This window comes from Thalassophryne amazonica, chromosome 3 (genome assembly GCF_902500255.1).
Source record: "Thalassophryne amazonica chromosome 3, fThaAma1.1, whole genome shotgun sequence".
NCBI lineage: Eukaryota > Metazoa > Chordata > Actinopteri > Batrachoidiformes > Batrachoididae > Thalassophryne > Thalassophryne amazonica.
Window position 1 is genome coordinate 14,299,220 of NC_047105.1, and position 20,635 is coordinate 14,319,854.

The following is a 20,635-nucleotide window of genomic DNA, read 5'->3' on the forward strand; positions in this document are numbered from 1 at the left end:
GCCATTATATAAAACAAAGAATGAATTTTTTTTTTAACATTCTTTCAATGGTATGAATATTTCATGAGGTGAAAGCTGGAACATACCAGCCCACGAGGCTTCATGGAATGGTATGTTCATTCCAAATATTCGTTCCATTGAACTCATAAACATTCATTATTTATATACCATCACACAGGTAGCCCGTGAGAGAAGTTTCTCAACAGTGATCTTCATAAAAAACAGACTCAGGAGCACTGTGACCCAGAAAAAAAACTTGAGGCTTCATGCACATGTGCACTGAGAAAGAAATTCTCATGTTTTTGGATAATGATGCTGTAATAAACAAAGTTGCAGAGACCAGTGCACTGCTCAGGTGTTTATTAATGTTCTAGCGTTGGCCATGTGTCTTTGAAACTAGTGTAATGTGGAGCAAAATAAAGATGGCATCATTAGAAATTTGTTATACTGTGAATAAACTTGCAGAGAACAGTGCAATAATTATTTTATTCTTTATTCATAAGGATTAGATATCTGAACACTAATTTGCTTGATATTTGATACTGCTGAAAAGGACATCCAGGTGGTGTCAAGAACAGCAAACTCACGATCTCCAGTATGGGAGGTCAATGGTCTGAGCAGTTGCCTAGATTATCCTTCAGCTGTCGGGGAAGTTGTATAACAGCTGAGTGGATCCTTGTCATTTGACTGGTGCGTTGTATATCATGTGACATGGATTATTCATACTATTTGCCATTGTGTTTCATTGGCCATGCAATAGCTCCTTTTTAGCGTGCAAATTTGGTGATATTTGAAATTTGCTATTGTACGCCCCGACCCCCACGCGTGCTCGTAATACCGTGGGCGGCGTTTAGCTAAACATGACGGCATTCGTTTTACTGACGGACGACGATTTGAAGGAGCTACTGACTGTGCAAATTCTTCTAACACAAAAAAAAAATAATCCACTACGCTGTAAGCCGTCTGGATGCATGAAGAGCTGTTAGGATGAATAGCTGAAAAGCTGATGTAATTTTTTTGCAGGACTGAGTAACAACACAAGTCTTTTTTTTTATGAAGTACACAAAGCCAGTGTTCGGCATCACGGACTACATTGTTGCTATTTTGGACTCCTATTTAAAGTTGGTGTTGGACTGTTAAGCACCAGTGAAACACCAAAATGTAAATCCCTTTCCTGTTGTTTATAAATTAATAAAATATTAAATGACAAGGCTGTATTTTAGGTGTTATGTAAAACAAATAATGAATGTTTTTGCATTGTTTCAGTGGTTGAATGGTATGTTCCAACTTTCACCTCATGAAATATTCGTACCATTGAACTCATAAACATTCATTATTTGTATACTATTGCACAGTACTTCTTTATTTGTTTTAACTCCGTCTCCCTCATCTTCAATGCACATGGTCCACTGATGTTCAAGCTTCACTATCCATTCACGGACGAAGGTCACAATGCAAGCATTCAGATACTTCTGTTTCCAGGTGAGGCAGAGAACATATTGAAGCACCCTTGTACAGTCTGTAGTTACTACTGTGTCCACATGAACAGTCACAGAAAGGCAAGCTCACAAAAAACAAACCTAAACAAAAACATTTTGCACAAAATGAGCACTTTGAGAAGGAAACTACTCAGAAAAAATCCTGCTTGCTTTGCAGCTATTTTTGTGTTGCTCTTCAAACTGATACCTAGTGCAACACGACCTCAAATACATTGGGTTGTATATCCATGAAAGCAATGTAACATCTACACCAGTACACAGAACAACAACAACAAGGTTCTGCACGTGGAAAATGAAATAAAAATGGTCGAAAGAGGTATAGCCCAAAGCGATCATATGAGTAATTCTTCTAGTTTTTTGTTGCTTAATGGTGACAAATTATACTGTATTTGTTGTCTTTCCAATGCCTGATTCTGTTTTTTTTTTTTTTTTCTCTGTTTGAGGTGCGGCTCCATCTAGAGATGGGTGTGGCATCTACTTCTGCAACTCTCCCATCCTGTGCACCGGCAAAATTTCCTGTATAGTCGTTTTGTAAATTGTTTTATCAACTGTGTCAGTAGCATGGCCCAAGCATTCAATTTCAATTTATTTTAATTTATATAGCACCAAATCACAACAGAGTTGCCTCAAGGCGCTTCACACAGGTAAGGTCTAACCTTACCAACCCCCAGAGCAACAGTGGTAAGGAAAAACTCCCCCTGAGGAAGAAACCTCAAGCAGACCAGACTCAAAGGGGTGACCCTCTGCTTGGGCCATGCTACAACATAAATTACAGAACAATTCATGGACGAATACACGAGAAATGCTATTGGTGCACAGGACAGGAGGGTCGCCAACATGAATACAACTCCCATCTCTGGATGGAGCTGCACCTTAAACAGAGAAAAGACAGAATCAGGCATCAGAAAGACAAAAAATACTGTATAATTTGCCAGCACTGAACAACAAGAAAAACAGAGAAATACTAAGGTGATCGCCGACCACTAGGGTCACGTCTTTGAGTCTGGTCTGCTTGAGGTTTCTTCCTCAAATCAGAGGGAGTTTTTCCTTACCACTGTCACCTAGTGTGCTTGCTTTGAGGGTTGGTAAGGTTAGAGTTTACTTGTGTGAAGTGCCTTGAGGCAACTTTGTTGTGATTTGGCACTATATAAAGGAAAATAAATTGAAAAACAAATAAATGTGTCCCATGTGCTAAAAGAAGACGGATGAACACGTAGCATTTTGCACTCATGAAAATGGATCACTGTTTCTGAAAGGGCACTACACAGATCTGGGATCAGAACAAGACACTGAGCTGATGTCACAGCTGCTTAGCAACCTTGCAGTTAATGTTCTCTTAAATGGAATCTGGTTTAATTTCCCTGAAATGCGTCAACATTCTGGAAATCTGAACAATACTTCTGAATCTGTGCACTTCTCGAATTCTTGCACAGTAGAAGAATTCTGATATGGTCTAGGTCCAATTGTGGAATTTTCCACCTTTGCATACTGTACAAAACAAACCATGATATTTGACTCAAAGTCTGAGAGACCACCACAGGTGATGAAGCAGAATCCCTCTCCAATTAGAATTTTTTATTCATAATCAGCAATGAAAAAATAATGAATAAAAACGTTATATGTATATTAATTAATCAACAATCATTTTGGCTTATATATATACACACCCTGTTAAACTGTGGTTTTTTTTCTGTTTTGTGAATTGTGCTCCAGCTTGTTTAAAGGTGATAGAGAGAGGTTGAATGGGGCATTAATCCTTGTTCTGTGATGTGATATGTAGCCCCCCAAAAATTGGTTGGGTCTGTAATGGCTCAGAACCTTCCTAAAAGGCTCTCTGAAACAGCTATGTTACTATGCTGGGTTTAGAATGCCTCGTTTGCCTTTAATGGCGTCGTTTCGTAGCTTATTTGGCAACCTCATTATGAAATGCAAGTAGGTGGCGCTGATCGGTTGCCGTTGTTTGATTGGCTGCCCTTGCTCTCACTGAAAATGCCGCTAAGAGGATTAGGAATGTCTCCGGTTCAACTCAGAACAGAATGAAAATGATCGCTGATTCGCTCATTTCGCTGTCAATCAAAAATGGATTCAGCCTCAGACAGATCGTCCAATCATCATGCAGAAGCTGAGCGTCTGGGCTGGCCGAGGCCAGCCCACTGCCCCATAGACCCCCAGACACGCAGAGCCTCCGATGGGCGGGACAAAGCCCAGCATTTATCCAATGACTCGTCTCGTTTTGCTGCACTTGTGTCGCTATTGAAGTCTGTGGACGACGGTTTAAAGCACTGTGAAGTTGCGGGTTTGAGTGAGAGGAAATCCGCGTCATTACCAGCGATAAGAAGCTGATTCTGAACAAAAGTTGATCGCGTTGTAGCGAAAACGAGACGACAGTAATCTTAAAGACGACATAAAGTCCAGTCACAAAATAATAATAATGATATAAAAAAAAATACGATCCGAAATAAATTTAAAAACAAATTTAAAACAAAAGAAAATGTGATACTGGTTGTACTGATTGCTGGGGTTGATTTTGTTGCAAAGTCGGAACTGACCCTCTACTGAGTATTAAATGCCGACTGAAGCCAGCTCGAAATCGTGCAAGGTTTGTGAAACAGTCCTCCGTGAAATGCGCAGAGCAAAGAAATAGTCGGCGGTTGTATGTACTGGGGATGCGGTTAAAAATGAATAAAAGCCAGTGATCGCGTACATTGCTTTCCGTGGGAAGAATATGTAAAGATCGTAGTCCGCTATGACAGCCTGGGAAGGCACACCTGTAGCTCGCCATTGCTCCTCTTCCAGTGGTAGGAATGGGTGGGCACAACCTTATGAATAATTTAGAAGGGGCATGTGTAAAAGGGGGTGGGTGTGGGTGTGTGTGTGGGGGGGGGGGCTATTGGTGAAAAGTGATGTAACTTCTGTCAAAAACAGATTGGCCTGTTTTCTGGCGGCAATTAAAAAAAGGAGAAATACTTGAAATAGAGGTTCTGAAACTTGCTGGCACTTCGTGTGTATTCCCCACAGCGGGGAGACTCTGAACTAACACCAAAAACATGAAAAAGATGATTTTGATTCTCTGTCCCCTTTAAACCTTAACAATCATCAATTAAACAGTCATATATTAAACATATAAAAGTGTGTAAAAATGTTCTCTGATTCATCCAGTTTCTCTTCCAGGTTTTAACTTTCAAAGGAGCAGATTTGAAAATGTAATAATCCAGAAACTCTTGCTAAAATAAGATAATCACAAAAAGGGATCATATTGTGCCAAACCACTTTTTAAAATCTCCCTTTTATATTTTCTTGGATTTGAAGATTAATGTGAAACATCTCCACAGTCCCACATTTCTATGAGTGTTTTCACAGACATTCTCATACTATAAACATTATTTATGGCTGACACAGCTTGAGACCTCGCTTGCATGCAGAACAGAAATAACCCCCCCCCCCCCCCCCCCCCCCCCCCCCCCCCACACACACCACACACACACACACACACACACACACACACAAAAATGCTCTATTTTTCTTCAGCTTACAAAAAAAAAATAATAATAATACCTGATATGCAAAGTACAAATTGGTAAATAGCATAGCAATGTCACCTTAATTGAGATGATTTAAAAAAATGTTAAAATACACTTGGTAGTGAAGCAATGAATCATGTTTCAAGTGTTTTTGCAAAGTTCACAGGTTTCACAGCTTTTTTTTTTTTTTTTTTTTTAACTCTACATGCTGGTGAACCAGTGATGGCAGGGTATTGCCATCATAGACAGTCACATCATTGCAGATATATATTTACTCGTACATTTATATTGTCATATGTAGAGAGCATGCAGCCCTCTGATGCCTTTCATTGCAAAATAAAATATTTTTGTATTTGTTTTTAATAAAAGTTTTTTTTTTTTTTTTTTTTTGCTTGCTGCTTTTGCAATTCTGAGCACCTCACATTTTTCTGCACTTTGAGTCTTGCAATTTGAGTTTTCAGTGAGGACCACTGGGCCTCTATGTATGAGCAGAATGGATCTGGATCATTATTTGTAGAAAATTTGCTCCACGGCTCTGCATTGCCAGATGATAAACAAGCAAGGCCATTTCACTAAAGTCCATTTTGTTTTTTTGTTGGTACGGGATCCGTACAGGCTACCAGAGCTGTTCTGTGCTTGTGAAACCTGTGATACTCACTGGGCTCAAACTCACAGTCTGTGAGATGGTAAGCAGGCCTTATAACCATGAGGCTAAAACGCAAAAGTCTGTCACTAGAACATCTTTTTACTTTGGGGAGTTCTGTTGGCCACCATTACATATGCACATACAATGTCACACTGAAGGACTGAGTAAAATGTACGAATAACAGAATCTAAACTGATATCTGTTTGTGTCCATTTTTGTCTATTACAAATCCTTTTCTCATTCATTAAATGTATTCCTTGCCAGCTGATGTCACTTCATGCCCAATGAGTCTTTTGGAAAGTTTTGTGCATGCTCAAAACTTTGAGCAGGCATCAGAGAGAGAGCTCTTCATTAGCTTGCCAGTGGACATCCCATAGACATTAGTTTCAGCCATGCATTACCTTTTTATATTCTGTTCACCCGCATTTGGTGGTTACCAACCAATAGATGAGGCAATTTTTGCCACTGGACAAATTATTTAAATCTGTTGTAATCAGTTTACTCAATCTGTCACAGTGTGACTACACCATAACACTGAAAATAAGAATTGCCAAACAGACACACAGATCACATCTGGTCACTTGCTATATATAATGATCAGTCGGTGAAATCAGATATGCAATAAATCTGATTTTTACTGGCATTCTGCAGCCCAATCTCAAAAAGCCCACTGCCATCTTAATCAAACGCAATCTCAAACTTCATATAACAGAAACACGACAGAATGTGTAGAGGTTTTTTTCACAATGACTTCCTGATCCTTTCTTTATTGTAATTTGGACACATTTACATAAAATCCAGCAGTTACTTGAGATGTCTCAGAAACCATACCACCACCAAATACATGGCTCTTCCCCCATCCACGTTGGCCGCCTACCTCTTCAAGGAAAAACCAGGCCTAAAACCTTTAATACTTTTCACACTCTGAGAACATCAAAAGGTGATAGCTGCATTATTTATTTCTTTATCATATCTGACCCAATATGGCTTTCCTAGCTCCACATGTGACCAGCTCACGTCTGAGCTGTTTTTGATTAGGGGTTGTTGTTGTTTGCTTCATTTACAAGCCTGTATGAGCAAACAGCCAAGGCAGACAGGTCCTGATAAATAACCGAAAGCTTTTAATGGGATCTGAGCCTTACAAACAAACCTGACAGCTCTCATTAAAAGTCAGCACTCAAACTGTGCTCTCCAGTAGAAATGTTATTTAATTAATTAGGTTTATCAGCCATCACAAAACACAGAGCCCTCACAGCAAACAGGCTTTGGCCAAATCGCTATCTGGACAGAAACATTAAGAAAACAGTTTGTAATTGGTTACGCATAACCCAACCGCGCCCCCGATAAACAGCAATCGTTTAATCATATCAAGACTTAACACCAACAAAACTGCAAGTAAAAGCGCCCCGATAATTAAATTAATGTTGCAAAACTTGAAACAAGACCTCGAGAAAGAGAGCGCAGATGTTACTCAATACAGACTGAGGTGTACGCGGCTCCAGCTGGATTACAGTGATACTCTATCTCTCAGGTCTGAATGTATGGGTGGGTAGGAACCCTCCTCTTCACAGCCTTTGTATGACCCAGCGGAGAGGCAGCACACAGAGGGGGCAACAGGAGTTCAGGAGGCAGTCGCCTGCCGCTGTCTAATTACTGCGGAGACAGCAAGGTCAGTTGCAGGGCAATACCCAGCTGGGAGCGGTGTGTTTCCCGCCTCCACCACAACACATACACACACAAACCTGTTGTCAACGCCTCAATCTGGTTCATCGTCCTTGTAGCCATCTCCTTTTATAATGTCGCAACCACATAAAAATCTCCCCTTTTCCCTAAACACTTTCTGAGCTCTTGTTACAGCTCTTGGAAGAGAAGCTTTGAAGAAATATGCTGTTTTATGTGCTCTCAACTGTTTACTGGGATTGTTCTGAAATCCATCTCCCAGCGCTCTGAACTTGGATGCTTTTTGTGTAAATACTTCAGTCTGGTTTATTGTTTCTGAGTTTCGTTCTGGAACGGCACACGAGAAGACCTGGCTCCCCTTCCGAGTCCCTGCGCTCCGTCTCGTTGGACTCTTTCAACAACTCTGCAGTTGTTCTTCCTTCCACTGGGAGGTGGAAGGAAGGGGAGGTGATGGTCTAGTGGTTAAAGTGTTGGGCTTGCGACCAGAGGAGCCGCAGTTCAAATCCCAGCATGACCAGAAAATCACTAAGGGCAGATTGGGCAAGGTCCTTAATCCCCTATCTTGTCGTTTCCAGTGTGTAGTGAGTACCTTGTATGGCAGCACCCTGACATCGGGGTGAATGTGAGGCATGTAAAGCGCTTTGAGCATCTGATGCAGATGGACAAGCACTATATAAATGCAGTCCATTTACCATGAAAACACCAAAGCACGAGCAAAGGGAAAAGGAAATTCTGACTGCCAGTAACAAAGGGGCTCAAAGCGGGGTGAAAGAGAGTTCATCGAGGTTAGCCTATTCATAATTACGGCCCTATTTCCTTTTAGCATCTCTACGGGCTGGGAGTAATTGTAATATGCATTACTGCAGGTGTTGTTTCCAAAGCCTTCACACCTTGAGAATACCCAACAATGGGGTGCTGAAAAGCGCGGTGACATCCTTTGTTGTGCAGCTGCGAAGCAAAGCTTTAAAGCCACAGGTTTCTCCTTGCCTGTTCCCGAGGAGATGGGACAGAAGACACAGGAGGCAGTTAGTGTTTCATTGAGCAACGTTTCCAAGCTGTTAAAATTGTGCCTTGAGAGAGCGTCCGAGGTGCAGATTCCATGTCACACAGCAACAGATAATTACAACCTGCAGCTTTCAACTTAACCTCAGAGAGCTTCCAACCAGGGAAAAAAAACACTGTGTCATGACGACTCCCATCTGGTGAAATATAGAGCTCTGTATCAACACGCTACAAATAAAGGGCCACTAGAGGCTGGTCAGCCATTCAGCAGTTGGATTAACGGACAAACCTTAGCTGGAAAAGATGAGAACATGTACTAAGTATACAATGCAGTAGCTTCTCCTGTATGTGTGTGTGTGTGTGTGTGTGTGTGTGTGTGTGCGCGGTTTGTCAGCTGCCGTTGGTCGTTGACTTGGTTGGCAGGATTAGTTAGGTGACTTAAAGGTGCAAATAACACACGTGTTACAGCTGTCATTCATCACATATTTGCTTGACTTCCACTCACATTAAAGACTAAAATCCTATCCACCAGGGGGCAGCTTAGAGCTCAATAATTTCTATTTGACAGGAGAATACCGTCCTTGTCTTGCTTAATTTGACATGAGCCGTATTGTTCTACCATTTATGTTTTGTGTTATTCAGCAAGTGTTTTCGTCATAGAGCGTATATACACTGGACAAAGCCCACGTGACATCACCCTTAGGTTTTCTACAGAGCTGACATCAAGTCAGAATTGCGTTGGTGTCTCCATGTTGGCAGCACATATTCTGCCTCTGTGTCAATGAACCCACAAATGGATAAAGGCCATGGAGTGTGGGTAATTTTGTGTGTGACCTAGTTGGGATGAAAGAAACCTGAACACATCACTATCGGAGTCGGAACCAGAGTAACCTTGATTGGGTGTGCATTAAATAATATTAGCACTTTAATGGGGCGTTGCTAGATCAGTATCGTAGATTTACATGATGCTACCTGGCTATACCCGCCGCTGTGCGTAAACAAATGACGTCATAGTGCGCGCAGCCCAAGAACTCTCCGCAGTGGAAAAGATGAAGAGGCGAGAAGTGGTTTGGTTCCCACTATGGATATCTGGATTTTTCATGGATAGTACAACAATGAACAACAGCTAAAGCATGCCAGCTTGATGAGGACGCTCTGCCGAATTTGGAGAGCAGCGCGTGCGCTAGCCGACATGACAAAAGTTAAAGTGAGCCAACTTTTTATGTACCGTTACGTGTATCTCAGTAAAAGTGATAATAATGCAAATAACATGCGTTGTTGTGTGGTATGCATTTTATGAGTCCCGACGTTCACGCCCAGTCGCCCAACTGACAGATATTCGCCCTCGTCTGACTCGGGCAAATATCGTCAGTTTGGGCGACTGGGCGTGAACGTCGGGACTTCTGAAAATGCATATCCCCCTCCAAAAGCATGTTATTGTATTAATATTTTTGGGACTGTGCAGTGCTTCTCATAATGGTTTGATTTGCTGTGGACATAAAAAAAAAAAAAAAAATCACAAGCCGTGTATTTTCTCAGTAATTGTGCATTAGCGAGAATAGATTTAGCTACGAATAACTGTCAAAAGTGCCAACGCCGTTAGCATACAACATTAAACAAAATGAGAATTTCCCTCAGCGCAAATACTGCAGGGATGTCTTCAATCATCCCTTTAGACATTTAACCACACAAGAAGCTGTTGCAGCTTTTTGTCATACAACAGACACAAGCCTCCACAATAGTTAGCGGTCGCATTGAGCAGAAAATGAACTAGCCACACTATGAGAGTCTGAGGCCTAGGCTGCGTAGCTGTTACTCAAAGTGACCATGCCCCTCACTGTGCATATTTTGATGGCTTAAAGCATCTTAAACTAAGAAGTTAGAAACAAAACAAATTCACCCCCATAGAGTTGTCATGGAGAGGGAACCCATCTATAGAGAAAAAAACGTTTTTATACCAGGCTGTAAACATGTTTATTTCTGCTCAAAAGTTGGACATTTTAACGTGGACTTGAATAGGAACCTGCTTGCTTTTGAAACCAGAATCAAGTGGCCATTCGAGGAACTGCAACTTTTTATTCTTCCGCGTGGGCCTCCTCTGAACTCATTGAAGCTTACCACTTGGTTTCCTTCTGCATGTTGGTGTACTGGCACCTACAGCCAATACAGGTATGTGTGATTCAAGTCCATTTTGGAGGATCCCCACAAAGAAAGCTAGAAAATCAATCACAGGATATCATGCATTTTGGAAGTGCAAAATCTTCCATGTTTTTTTCTTATTTGCATACTGGATGGAACAGTGCACATCATTTTCCTCCATGCCAGACTGTCGCAGTCCATCATGTACACAATAATGGGGGAGATGTGCAAAAACCAGCTTTACTTACACTTATAGGGCTGTCTACACTGACGTCACTGATAACGTGTCCCACACGGTAACCTACGGCATTAACCATAGAGTGCAGGGCATGAAGACAGAGTGTTCCAATTTCAAGGTACATAAATAACAGTGCACAGGTGTCAGAGAGAGTGAAATGAGCGTGTTATAAAATAAGAATAATGCCCAGGTCAATGGTTGGTACACATCTAGGTTACAAATATCAGATTTCTGGTGATATCTGGCCCTGTCACGCAGTGCGAGTTCATCATAATGCAGCAATTACATCCTGACACTGCTGTTGTGCAATGTGTTGTTTGTACATCACAATGGCTGCCAGCCCCCTTGTGGCCAAAGCAGGAACTACCAAAGTGGAGATGTGTTGAAAACCCTATACAAATCTTTATATGCCAAGTACAGCTTGTTCTTCTTCTGATTGCTCCCATTCAGAGTCACTACAGCAGGTTAACAGTTTCCATCTCACATTGTCCTCTGTATCTTCCTCTGTTGGACCAACTACCTGCATGTCCTCCCTCAGCACATCCTTATAAACATCTTCTTTAGTCTCCCTCTTCTCCTCCTGCCTAGCGGCGCCATCCTCAGCATTCTTCTCCCTATATACCCTTTCTGCACATGCTTCATCCTTCTGCACATGTCCAAACCATCTCAACCTGTCCCATCTGTGCTGTCCCTCTGATATGTTCATCCTAATCCTGTCCATCCTCATCACTTCCAAAGAGAATTGCATCTACAGCTCTGCCACCTCCAGCTCCTGTCTTTTTGTTTCTAAGCTGCCTTACCACATAGCTGGTTTCACTGCAATTTTTGTAAACTTTGCCTTTCACTCTTGCATGCATCCTTCTATCACAGATCACTTCTGTCACCTTTCTCCACCCACTCCACTCAGCCTGCACTCTCTTCTTCATGCTCCATTACCTTAGGTAGTTGAAGCCCAAATATCGACACTCATCTACCTTCACCACCTCCTTGCAACCTCACTAGTCCACGGGCTCCCTCTCTTTCATGCATAAGTATGCAGTCTTGCTCCTACTGACTTTCATTCCCCTTCTCTCCAGAGCATATCTCCACCCCCCAGGCTCATCTCAACCTGCTCTTCTCTCACCACAGATCATGTTATCATATGCCAGATACAGCAAGCTTCTAAAATGAGGATCTGCCCACCACCACTAAGACCATTACAAAAACAAACAACTGGCTGGTCTAAGAAGAACATGACTCCCCCACCACCACCACCACACAAACTGTCTTAATTGTTAAACATCTATTTATAATATTGTAATATTGGAGACAGAACTAAACAAGCTTGACTGTCATCATTAAACAAATAAATAAATGTAATAATTTTGAAAAATTGGCAGCTTTTTGGACGTTCATCACAGAAGGCCATCACAAATCTGACAGAGCCTAGGAACAAAATGAATCCTGGTTTAACTTCATCATATTTAAGTTCTTTTTTTTTCATTTTTGCAGAATTGTTATACATATCATATTGTAAACAACACTTCAGCAGCTTTGAAAATATTAACTTACTTCGACTGCTTTTGGTGTTTGTTCATTTATCAGTTGTAGACTTCAAGCCTCTTTTTTGTACTCATTTTTCCTGCCTGTAGCGCACAGTTCATAAGTGAACTTTGACCAATCACATCCCTAAATAACACTTCTGTAAGAGTTCCACGTGGCGCTGCTGAAAACACTTGATGAGAATCGTTGCTTCTCTGACAGCTTTTGTTGTGCTGCTTTGGATTTTGCACACAGTCCATAAAAGGCAGCTCAGGCTCAGATGTTGTGCATGAAAACAAAAACCTGGCTTTTATTAAAAAAATATGACGGGGCCTTTGTTGTGCTGTGATAAAGTTTTATGACAGTGCAAAGACTGAGAAAGACAACTACAATAAAGAAGCATCGCAGTGAAGCGGGCGCATCTGAAGCTGGTTCAATGTGGAGACTGAATATTTTACAGTGTTGCAAATATCAAATGACCCGAGGGCCACGGGCCAGGAATGCTCCTCCAGCTGGTACCAAATAAGCACATCTTCAAAAGAAAGAACTCTTCGACAAAATTACATATTCTGCTTGATTTTCTTCTAGAAAAGCACAAAACTGGTGGTGCTCTTTGCCCTTAGATTAGACAGAACTTTATTAATCCCTTGGGAAGATTTCCTCAGGGAAATTGAGGTTCCAGCAGCATTGCATAGCAGCACACAGGGTAAGAAGCACACAGAGTATCAAAAGTAGAAGTAAGAAACAATTTGCACATATAAAGAAACCAGAAATACTACTTGCTACAGGTTTACTGGCTACTGCTGTTCCTCTCCTTCCCGTCCTCCGTCTTCCTGAGTGAGAAGTTGTACAGCCTGATGGCCTGAGGGACAAAGGAGTTTTTCAGTCTGTTGGACCTGCACTTGGGAAGGAGCAGTCTGTGTCTGAAGAGGCTCCTCTGGTTGCTGATGATGGTGTGCAGAGGGTGACTGGCATCGTCCATAATGTCCAGCAATTTGTCCAGTGTTCTCTGACAACCACATCTGTTCATGCCAACCACAGAGCCAGCCTGCCTGATCAGTTTGTCCAGCCTGGATGTGTTGGATGTGCTGTCCCTTACAGATAATGCAATTAATACTTCACTACAGCAGGGAGTTTTTTAAGTTTTCTTATCAATAATGCAGCAGAGACATTCATGAAGTCACACAGACAAAGATACGTAGTCGCCCTAAAAAGGAAAAGTTCCCATTTTTGTGCCAACCGTTAGTAACTACTGTGTCATTTGACTGAGACAATCACATGACTGAACATGTTTGCCAGCAGTCCACCACATTATGGAACCACCTTAGCTGGAACCAGGTGACCCCTGGGCATCCTCCTGGCATTTTCCAGTTGCTGCGGTCCTCAACGCTGAGGCACCTGAGTGCTGGATCACACCTGAAGAAAAGCAGCACTCAAAGTAATTCCAATGTTATCAAAGAATCCTCAGAAGACACAAAGTACCCAAAGAAATCCAGTCGTCACCTCAGGTCACTGGTTAGCAAGTCACAACCATACATTAAGACAGAAAACACCAGGACCTACACGACTTGGACCTTCATTCTCCTGCAGCGATATCTGCATCACCAAACGCCTCTCTAAAGCAACTTCATGACTCCAAAAGTTCTTCAGAGTCATCTCTCGTCTCAGTGGTTGAGAACCCAGAGACATGAACCTCACTACTGAGACATCAACGTCACTGGAGCAGCTATTTTTAACTTCTTAGAGTTAAATCAACAACTACAAAATTACACTCTCAAAATTAATAAGAACGTTTCATTCCACACATACACATACGAACTCCAGCTACACACATTCCAGTGGGAAGAATTTAGCAATAAATAGGCCAAATAGTAACCGTAACCCAAGCCACACAAATGTCATGTGTCACAAAAATCAATATATTACATATTTGGATGAATATGACAAATTTCAATGAGAAAGTTTTCTCAGATGTCTAATTATTATACATTTATATCTGCTAAAAGCACAACCTGTTTATTTGATCCTATACCAATAAAACTGTTTAAGGACCTGTGGCCCACTCTTGGGCTGACTGTACTGGAAATTATTAATCTCTCATTAATTTCTGGATCTGATCCTAAATGTTTCAAATCTGCAGTGATTAAACCATTACTTAAGAAACCTAATCTTGACCCTAGTGTAGTGAAAAATTACAGGCCTATAATTGTGTTTTAAAATTCTGGAAAAAGTGGTGTCACGGCACCTCGTGGACTATCTTACTGAGAATAATCTCTTTGAGCCACTGCAGTCTTTTTAGAAAATATCACTCCACAGAGACGGCTCTCACTAAAGTGGTGAATGATCTTCTACTTACAATGGATTCGGACACCACTACGGTTCTGGTGCTGTTAGATCTCAGTGCTGCGTTTGATACAGAGGATCATCATGTTCTATTCGATAGGCTGGAGAATCATTTTGGGATAACTGGGCGTGCCCTTGCATGGTTGACATTAGGGCTACAGCTATCGAATATTTTTGGAATCAAGTATTCTATCGATTAATCTGATAAAAAGAACTTTAGTGTTTTTAAACAATATCAATAGTGGCAGTGCTACAGCAATGGCACAATGTTGTTGTGCCATCATGCAGATTTTTAAGTTTAGCGTGTTTCCTCTCTCTCCATTTTCCCACGTAATTTTTTTTTTTTTTTCCCACCTCATTAAGAGTTTTGCAGCTTTCCCGAACATTATGCCCAGGCAATCTGTGAAATTTTCAGTCTGCAGACAGGACATTTTTTTTCTCTTATTGCACATTCTATTGTACTTGCACATGTGTAGGGCAGCCTTTCCACAAAAGCTGCACTGTGCAGCCTGTTGATATAAACTCTTATCAAATCTGAATAAAGGCTTTTTTTTTTTTGAATAGTTAAACATGATTCACTTAAAGTGCACATCCTTTCGTTTGTTCTGTGGAGGTGAAGAGCAAACCAAACTGTTTTAAATATACAAACACATTGCTTCACTTTAAATGTGCAATAAGTCTGTTTCAGACAATCAGAACTGATCCTCTTTCTCTTAAATGGCTTTATTTTACTCAGTATGCGGCTTTACAAAGTTGTACTGTCACCTGCTATATTGATTAGCTCTTACATTGGTTACACTCATGCTCTGTTGTCTTCTTCTCTGTTTTCTGTGGGAGTGTTACAGCGCCACATACAGGTCTGGTGTATGTACTACAGCGTTAAATGAAGCTTCGAGGCAAAGAATTTGCCTTGAACATTTTTTGTAATTGAATTATTGGAGTTACTCGATTAATTGTTTTAGCCCAAGCTGACGTCATACCTGACCAATTGTTCTCACTGCCTTTTGTACAATAACACTACCTCTAACCTTAGTGACATGAAATGTGGTGTTCCACAGGGGTCCATGTTAGGCCCCCTGCTTTTCTCCCTTTATATAGCACCCCTTGGGCACATATTGCTGCATTTTGGGATTACCTTTCACTGCTATGCTGATGATACTCAGTTGTACATGCTGATAACTGCTGGTAATCTCATACACATAAAATGCTTAGAGGATTGCCTTGCATCAGTAAAAACCTGGATGTCCAGCAATTTCTTACTTTTAAACTTGGACAAGACTGAAATGATGGTACTTGGTCCAGCGAGACAATCAATTTGACCAGCAAACACTTAGCCTAGGCTCATGTGTCATACGTCACACTGACAAAGTGAGGAACCTTGGGGTATTTTTTGATCCTACGTTGTCCTTTGACCTACACATTAGAGATATTACTAGGACTGCTTTCTTCCACCTGTGAAATATAGCGAAGATTCATCCCATCCTGTCTATGGCTGATGCTGAGACCCTGATTCATGCATTTGTCTTTTCTAGCCTGGACTACTTCAATGTTCTTTCTATTTTCTGGTTTACCACAGTCCAGCATTAGGGGTCTCCAATTGGTTCAAAATGCTGTTGCCAGACTCTTGACAGGAAGCAGAATGTTCAACCACATTACATCCATTTTGGCATCTCTTCACTGGCTTCCTGTCCCTGTGAGGTCTGATTTTAAGGTTCTGCTGTTAACATATAAAATTATTCACAGGCTAGCACTTCCCTATTTAGCTGACCTAATTAAACCCTACGTACCAGCTCGGACTCTGCATTCTGCCCGTTTTGAGGAATGATCTCCCTATGGAGATAAAACAGTCAGATTCTGTAGAGACTTTCACGTCCAGACTTAAGGAACATTTATTTTCCCTCTTGTATGGCTAACATACTGGCATAGTATGGAACTATGCTTCCTATCCTTCTAAAGTCATTTTATTAGTAATGGAACAGGTCTCGGCCTCAACTCTATCTAAATTCTGAGTCTGTTAGTGAATCTTAGGGTTAATGGCCAGCGATCACCTTAGTATTTTGTCTGCTTTCTCATCGATTTAGCTGCTGATGAATTATACCTTAGGTGCAGTTTTTCCGGGAGACTGATTATGCCCTTTTTTGCTGTGTCTGAGGTTTGGATAGCAGGACAGCTACTGAGCACAGGATGCCAGACTGACAGAGTGCACACTGCAGTCTGCGTTTAGAATGGATGGCCTAAGCAGTGGTTCACCCCTTTGAGTCTGGTCTGCTTGAGGTTTCTTCCTCAATATCATCAGAGGTAGTTTTTCCTTATCACATCGCCTGTGTGCTTGCTCTGGGGATTAGTAAGATTAGACCTTACTTGTGTGAAGCGCCTTGAGGCAGCTTTGTTGTGATTTGGTGCTATATAAATAAAACTGAATTAAATTTATGGATATTATGTATAGTTTAATCAAAATATACCACTTTCATCAAAAACATACTTTAAACATTTACTGAATTTTTCTTTTTACCAAATTTGTCCAAATAAAAATATGACAGTGCATATTTGTTAAAGTGCAATCCATATTTATTTATTGTTTTGAATTGGACAAACTGGAATGTCACCAATAAGACATGCAGCAGGTGAAAGTCCCGGCAACGCCTTGTTCCTCAGAAATGACATAATTGGACATTTGTTGATCTTCTCTCTATTTTTAGCAAAGACAAGCCTGTCAGTTGTTGTCATTGTTCTGAAGATTTAAGGAACCAAATGTTCCTTAAAAATATAAAATGGTGAAACAATGCAAGAAGGCCATCTCTTTAAAAGGAAGCAAGTAATCAAAGCTTACAATCAGAATGTGGGAAAAAGGCAGAGCACAACAACTTCACACATTTAAAAAAGTGTGCACAATCCAGTGTAAGTTAAAAAAGGATCACTTCCTGTGCTAAAGGAACTGAAACACTGAGATATTTCCTGATATTTAACAGAGGTATGCAGTGTAAAGTGAGATATCTGTGAAGACAGAAAGAAAAGGAGGAATTTTTTCTTGATAAGTGCAGGTCATCGTTCTCTGGCTCACTGACTGCACCCGGCCCTCGGGCCACCAGTTTGAAACCCCTGCTGTAAACAAATACCTGCATCACAGCTTCCATAACGCACTGCCCAGACATGACAGGCACACTGGATGTGGAGGACTCGCCCCCAAAACATTACAGAATGTCAAAGCAATCTTGATTTAATGGCATCAATCTGCCACCGCGCTGACCTCTGCCTGACCCTGTTGTGTTGTGCAATACTGGAAACAAAATTGAGGCCAGTGCCTCCGGTCTCACTGGCCCAGCAGCGCTACTTGAGAGGTCACGATCTCTGCTTTTGGCAGAACAGAGGAGCAGCAATACCTCTGGAACAGGGAGGAGGAGAAGCTGTCAGTGACAAAAACTCCCTCCGTGTCCACTTTTGGCAGGAACGTGGGTGCACGTTGTGCGCGGCGCAGCTGAAGTTACCTTTCTGGCTCCCTGCTTGGCAAACTCTTTGGCCAGGTGTCGACCGATGCCACGTCCTCCGCCGGTCACCAGCACCACGTCGTTCGTCAGCTCCTTCCTCGTGCGCGGCCACAGCGCCGACAGAGCGGCTCTGGCCACCAAATAGAGCATCTGAAGCGGGAACACAAACACGCGACACGCGCTCCTCAGACCCATCTCGGAAAAGTGCTCGTCGGTTTTGGTTTTGCGCAGCAAGTTTACGCGCACTGAAGTGATCCGACGGCGCGCAAAGTTTGGTGCGCTTGCACGTGAGCGGTCGGGAGCTCTGACATGTTTCAGTCGCCTCTGCGAATGTGATCGATCATCATCACGCCTGTCAAGCTGCTGGTGCCTCGCGCACGTGAAAGTCCAGGCGTCGCCGCGCGTGAATCCAGCCTCCGCGCGCTCCTTATATATGAGCGCAGGACCTGCGTGGATCTGAGGGGAGGTTTAATCCTGATTGACATGTTAAGTGGTGATCTTTTTTTTTTTTTTTTTTTTTTTTCGGCTCCACTGCCCTCAGTGGTTGCGCGTGTGCTTCTGTCCCCTCCTCCAGCAGCGCCGGTTCTCAACTTGCGGTCTGGGAGCCCTCAGGGGACCCTTCACGTGGGGCCTCCCTGAGATTACACTGAAATAAAAATAAAACAAGATCTTAATTCATGTGCATACTTAAGATGTAGTTATTTATCAGGATATATATATATATATATATATATATATATATATATATATATATATATATATATATATATATATAAACAAAAACAACACTTTTTTTTCTGTTTCCATTAAAAATCTGAAACCTGTGTTCAGGTTTTCATGGGTAACAATATGTTCCATATAGTCTGCAAATCAAAACTATTCCAGAATTGTATCTGGGCCATATTGAAAATGGAAGTATTTTCTAGTATCTATACTTTTTATGCATTTCAGAAGAAAATAAATGCTAACCCTAGTGTGAGCAGCAGTCCCCTGGTGGCCATGAAGGTACTGCAGGTGGGCCATGAGAGATCATTAAAAATAAATTAAAATGACATTTTAACATTTGATTATGTTAAAATGTAAAAAGAAGTAATAAAACAAAGTCGTAGGATTTAAATAGTGTGTTATTATCCAATTATCTGCCTTATTTGATCATATTGTGTATCTGGAAATACTTCATCTTTGGTCTGACATATCAAGCAAAATTGATTGGCTCCAGATGATTTTCAGATTTCCAAGTGGGCCCTGACATCCTTAGGTTTTGGGATGACTGTCCTAAATCGAGCAGCACATGATTAGTACTGTTGTCTCACAGCAAGAAGGTTCTGGGTTCACTTCCTGCCTGTTCTTCTGTGTGGAGTTTGCATGTTCTCCCCATGTTGGTGTGGTTCCCACCAGGTGCTCCTACTTCCAAAGACATGCAGGTCAGGTGAATTGGACACTTTAAATTAAATGCAGTTATGTTTGTTTGTCTATATGTGGCCCTGTGACAGACTGGCATCCGGTCCAAGGTGTACCTCGCCTCGTGCCCTGTGACTGCTGTGACAGGCTCCAGCCCCGTGTGACCCTTAATTAAAGTATGTGGGTATCACGAATGAATAATATGCAAGAAGCAGCTGATACGTCATGTTAGGAGAGCTGTGTCCTGCACTTCCAGAAATGCAGCAGTGCAAAAGGCTTTTTTTTTTGCTGTTTTTTTTTTTTGTTTTTTTTAGTTTTACATACTATGTGGAACTTATATATTGTGTTTCCATTACTGTGTTTGTGTTGCAACAGAGGAATTCAACACATCCATCACAGCATGCAAGGGTGGAAAATTCCCAAACCTGCTATTGCATAAAACGTCTGGAAGTGTGCAAAGCTGTATGGACGTATTGCTTAGTTTTCCAGATTTCTTATGCATTTAATAGGAAATTAAACCCAAACCCTTAGCCATTTAGGCCCCATAAAAAAGAACATTAGTTTATCACCCTTGACATCAGAAAAAAGTGATGCGGGAGGGCAAATTTTTTATTTATTTATTTTTGATCTTAGAAAGATACATATGTCATTTCAAACCTGAAAAACGACACCTACAGCACCTGCATACCTAGTGAGGAACTGAAAATATCAGATATTTTTTAAAATAAACCTTGTTTCCATTTTGAATACAGTCAGTGTACTGTGCACTAGTAGCGTGATAAACATGCGTACTGTGTGTGAGTGAGACAGAGCCACTGAATGCATGGTTGTCAATGACCATTTTTGGCCAAAAGAAATCTTGCCACCAAGCAGACGTGCCGGTGTCACCGACCGAAAGGTCCCCTCTAACAATTGGTCCACCCTGCCTTCACTGTGCCTTCACTGCACATGACTTGCTGACCTGCATCCACCCAGGCAGACAACCAGTGCATCCCCACATCTCTAAAATAACCATCTATCTGCTGCAGCCTGGCAAACCTTTAACTTCTGGAAAAGAGGCCAATCCAAAGGTGAGAATTCATACTTCCGTGACTGGCCTCTCGGGTAGAGGTGGGTGATACTGGGAATTTTGGTATTGATCCGATACCAAGTAATACAGG

At 41.6% G+C, this 20,635-nt stretch overlaps 1 protein-coding gene across 1 annotated transcript in view; it reads right to left on the bottom strand.

Moving 5' to 3' along the window:
- The window catches only part of dhrs3b (dehydrogenase/reductase (SDR family) member 3b), a 31,147-nt gene extending 12,573 nt beyond the window's left edge, over nt 1-18,574 (bottom strand). The window contains exon 1 of the mRNA XM_034165869.1: nt 18,075-18,574. Within this exon, the coding sequence (XP_034021760.1) occupies nt 18,075-18,269 (195 nt within the window). The 5' untranslated portion in view covers nt 18,270-18,574. The remainder of the gene's footprint in view (nt 1-18,074) is intronic.
- Nucleotides 18,575-20,635: the final 2,061 nt, after the last annotated feature.